Source organism: Austrofundulus limnaeus, unplaced genomic scaffold (genome assembly GCF_001266775.1).
Source record: "Austrofundulus limnaeus strain Quisiro unplaced genomic scaffold, Austrofundulus_limnaeus-1.0 Scaffold296, whole genome shotgun sequence".
Classification (NCBI taxonomy): domain Eukaryota; kingdom Metazoa; phylum Chordata; class Actinopteri; order Cyprinodontiformes; family Rivulidae; genus Austrofundulus; species Austrofundulus limnaeus.
In genome coordinates this window covers 347366-351994 of record NW_013952698.1, presented here as the reverse complement: position 1 = coordinate 351994, position 4629 = coordinate 347366, and the positions used below count along the sequence as shown (strand labels likewise).

At 41.2% G+C, this 4629-nt stretch overlaps 1 protein-coding gene across 4 annotated transcripts in view; it reads left to right on the top strand.

The window, feature by feature from the left end:
- The window catches only part of sqor (sulfide quinone oxidoreductase), a 14494-nt gene that overhangs the window by 1219 nt on the left and 8646 nt on the right, over positions 1 to 4629 (top strand). For all 4 annotated transcript variants that reach the window (XM_014021538.1, XM_014021535.1, XM_014021536.1 and 1 more), the window contains exons 3-7: positions 85 to 255; positions 3348 to 3401; positions 3473 to 3667; positions 3759 to 3968; positions 4060 to 4243. In XM_014021538.1, the coding sequence (XP_013876992.1) occupies positions 85 to 255; positions 3348 to 3401; positions 3473 to 3667; positions 3759 to 3968; positions 4060 to 4243 (814 nt within the window). The remainder of the gene's footprint in view (positions 1 to 84; positions 256 to 3347; positions 3402 to 3472; positions 3668 to 3758; positions 3969 to 4059; positions 4244 to 4629) is intronic.

Genomic DNA, 4629 nt, shown 5'->3' with positions numbered 1-4629 from the left:
ATATGTGTGAGTAAGAGCTTGTGTGTGTGTGTGTGTGTGTGTGTGTGTGTGTGTGTGTGTGTGTGTGTGTGTGTGTGGTTCTAGGTGCACTACTATCAGCCAATTTGGACACTGGTGGGTGCCGGTGCTAAAACTCTGAAATCGTCAGCTCGTCCAACTGCCAGCGTCATGCCGTCTGGCGTGAAGTGGGTCAAGTCCAAGGTTCAAGAAATAAACCCCGACAAAAACACAGTCCTCACAGATGATGGGACCGAGGTATCCAAATGATGTAATTTGCTTGTGTCTTGTTTATCTATTAGCAATATATCTTGTATACCAGTGGATGGAAGTTATTAAAACTGTCAGAACGTTACCAGTGGATGTGCATTCACAGCTGCTTAACTCTTGGAGTCAACCACATTCAAGATGGCTGTCACTTTAAAGTGCCTGTGACGTCAAATTTTTATAATACATATGAATGTATTTTTAGAAAGAGGACATTGATAAAATATTGCAAAAGAAATTTCATGTTGCTGAGATGAACTGTTGTTGAGATATTTGCCTCTGACGTAACAGGAAACGATGTCAAAGGGGAATGTCTGAATGTGAACAGAGCATTGCTAAAACAGCTAATAACATAGACTGTAGAAAATAATCTGATGTTTCTTAAGATTATTTTGACTCACTATCAGAGAGAGATGAAGAAGAGTCGGAGTTCAAATAATATTGTTTCAATAAACAAAGACCAGAGAGTTTTAAAAGTCAAAAAGAAAAAATAAGTAGGTCCTCTGGATGGGTTCTTCTTTAGTGAAACGTTTCGTCTCTCCTCCAAGAGACTTCTTCAGTCTGAGTTTCAGGTGAACTCAGCCTTATAAGCACTGCCTCCACATGGTGGACAAACAGGTTAGTCACATGCAAAAGAGCGTTAAAGCCTAACAATAGGCTTGATTAGCTCAATTGTTCATAGAGGGTCATGTGCCCCATCACCTGACTTATTGGTTTGGATGCTGTGGTTCTTAGGTGTTGTGTCATGTGAATGTAGTGAATGCATGCGAGGTTCAACATCCCCTTGTTTTTGTCTCTCTTTCCCTCGTTGTGTTGGTTATCAATGGGGCCCTGATTCACACCTTTTGCTCACAGGGGGCTGAGTCATACTTGGAATAACAGCGTTGTAGGAGGAGGACAACTGGACACGAAGGCCTCCACCTCTGTTTAATGGTGGATGTTTTTTCTTCACAAAAATGACTTCCTTTTTATGCTACTTTCACACCGAACGCATTTTAAGCGGCCAAAAAGCACAAAACGCCTCTCGTTGGACACTCTATGTTCAGACCGAAGAACGCACTAGTGTTCAGACCAGAAAGAGAAGCAGCAGCAGCGGCTGCAGAGGAGGAGCAGGAGGAGCGTGTCCTCGGCGGGTGAATAAAGATAAAAGAAAAGAAAATGGCTTTGGTTTATTTACTGAAAAGCAAGCGAACGTTGCGCACAGCAGATAATTATCTCACCAGATGATTTAGAGGCGGTTTGTTCGGTTAGTTTTGTCACTCCAGAAGCTGCCAGCTCACAGAATTTTTTTTTGTCAGCTTAAAACGCGTTCGGTGTGAACGTAGCATTACTCCTCTCTCAAACCAACGTTCCTCTCTATCAAGGATGAGAACATCTTCATCCCTGAAAGAGTGACCGCTGGCCTGTAGATGAGTGAAAACTGCAGAGTCCTGACCCGACGATGTAGCTCGTCTGTGTTGGCTCATTCTTTTGAACAGTGGCTGTTTTGTTTCCCCAATGTATGACTGATCACAGTCCTCCTGACACTTAACAACATATACTATATTACTCTGTTTTTGCTGGGGAACTGGAGAGTTTTCATTGTTAAAGAGTTCCCCTCTGATGTCACTTCCTGTTTCACTTTGGCTGAGCCAAGTTCAAAAGAAAATATAACAGTTATGGGACTGAAGGAAATTTTGTCACTGATTAATTCAATATTAGATGCAGTATTGTATTTTATACTTTCTGATCATTTCAGCCTTTAAGTTAAAACAGAATAAGAGTCGGTGTGTGTCTTATCATGTGTACCTAAACAAGAATTGAGTTATGTTCTGACGTCTGACGTAAAAGGTAACACCTCCAAGGGATGTAACCAGGAAGAGATGTACATTATATCTCAATTCATTATTATAGTAGTAAGAAGTTGTCAGTATTTAGAGAGTCTCTGCTTCAGAGCAGGGCAGCTGTGTTTTGTTTTGGTTCAGCCCAAGATCCTGGTGAGGCCTGTACTGCTGAGTGCTGTACGAACCTGATTGGAGTCAGAAGATTTGAAAATAAAGTTTTAAGAAGAAATCCAGTGGATTCCAGTTTATTCGGACATACCATTTTGAACAACGCATATTTTTCTTACAGGTTAAAATGGGTTAAATCATGGTTATTCCAACTTTTTTAAATATATAGATGTTTTCTTTGACTTTTAGTATTTGAAGAATATGCTTGTCACAGGCACTTTAAAGCGACATTGTCAAACACAACTATGTGTCCAAATTCAGGGACTACATCCTTTGAAGGACCTGGCCTATGTAGGCCACATCCTTTGTCAGCTGCAAAGACTGGAAGAAAGTGGATGTGTATTTGGTCCGTCTAGCCTTTAGCTTTATTCCCACCCCTACCCCGCCTAGCAATCACAACAATGTTAAACTGAAGCAATAATTATTAAAATTAGCAAAAAAGTATCAAAGCTAGCTTAGAGGCATTACATGAACAACTTGGGGACTCGTTACATGAGCTCATTTATGATAATTTCTGACAAGAATGTTTAAAAACATATCTATGCAAATAAAAGCCTAATAACACAATCGTGTTAAACTAGCAATTTTTGTAACGCCAGATTTTTATTTTAAACTGACCTCCTGTCTTCCTTCGTCTCTCGCTTCGTCTACCATTATAAGCAAAAAAAATCTCCATTGGCCAGCAATGCATCTTGGGACAGTTTATAAATACACCCGACACGAGGGACGAGGATGTATTTGTGTGCCACAATTGGAGGAGCCTTTGAATTTGGACGCCTTCGGTTCATCACTGTGATATAATCAACCTACAAATTCAGCTTTTAAATGATGCAGCCCCTGAATTTGGACACACCCTACATTATGCTAATTTTACAGATATTGAGCTCAAATTTGGGCTGATAGTAGATGACAATTGTCCCTAACACTTACGCCAATAAAACTGGTAATGGCCACCACAGCAAACTGACAATGGAAAACACAAAAATGTCACTCTTTTAATGAATGTTAGGCCTTTAGCTGTGTAATAATTTATGCTTACATGAAAAGTTTCACGTAGTTTACTGATGTGATCCCATGTTTTCCACATTACAGATCTCCTATGAATATCTGATTGTGGCTCTTGGTATCCAGCTTCATTATGAGAAGGTGAGTACCATACATGCATTATTTGGTAAAAAAAAACTCTGATTTGGTCTAAACGCAGCATCTCTGTGCAGATCAAAGGGCTGCCGGAGGCCTTTGAGCATCCGAAGGTCGGCTCAAACTACTCCGTCCAAACTGTGGAGAAAACCTGGAAGGCCCTGCAGGACTTCAAAGAGGGCAACGCAGTGTTCACGTTCCCAAACACTCCTGTCAAATGTGCAGGAGCTCCACAGAAGATCATGTACTTATCAGATGCTTATCTCAGAAAGGTATTTAAATCATCGTGATCAAGTCATAAGGTGGTGTTAAAGGTCAAGTGTGGCGTTCCAAATCTCACAAGGGTGCTTTCCTGTTCTTAAGACAGGAAAAAGGGCAAAGGCCAATGTAATATACAACACGTCACTACCTGTGCTGTTTGGCATCAAGAAGTATGCTGACACACTGTGGGATATTGTGAAAAATCGAGATTTGCAAGTGAACCTTCGCCAAAACCTGATCGAAGTGCGGCCGGAGAAGCAGGAGGCAGTGTTTGAAAACCTCGACAACCCTAGCGAGACTAAAGTGGTTGAGGTAATGAGTTGGTAACTGTTACTTTCAATGTGTATGAAACACCACGCAGGTCCCTTTTTGATGTGGTTTTGTGATTTTTTTTTTCCATTAGTATGAAATGCTCCATGTTACACCACCAATGGGACCCAGTTTGGTGATTAAAGGGGGCCCGCTGGCCGACGACATCGGCTGGTTGGACCTCAACAAAGACACCCTGCAGCATACCAGATATCCAAATGTGTTTGGGATTGGAGACTGCACTAACCTTCCTACAGCCAAAACCGGAGCAGCTGTTGGTAAGTGACCCTTGTTGCTGAAAGCTGGAAGGTTTCTGCGTTGATACGGAGAGCAATTTTGGTTTTGAAAGCTTTAATCTTTGAAACTATATTGCACAACCTCCAGTTTACACAGTGCTGTAAAAAAAAACCACACCTGAATGAAGTCAGCAACAGGAGGACATTTTTAGATTATCTGTTTCAGTTATCTATATCCGTCAGGAGGATTCGGTGATGCCATGTTGTGAAAGCTAAACGCTGTGTGGTCGGCTCATTCACATTTCCCATGGCCATGTTTTTTCCTCTGCGTGAACTGATACAGTGGTTTGCAAAAGTATTCATACCCCTTGAACTTTTCCATATTTTGTCACATTACAACCACAAACATAAATATATTTCACTGGAAT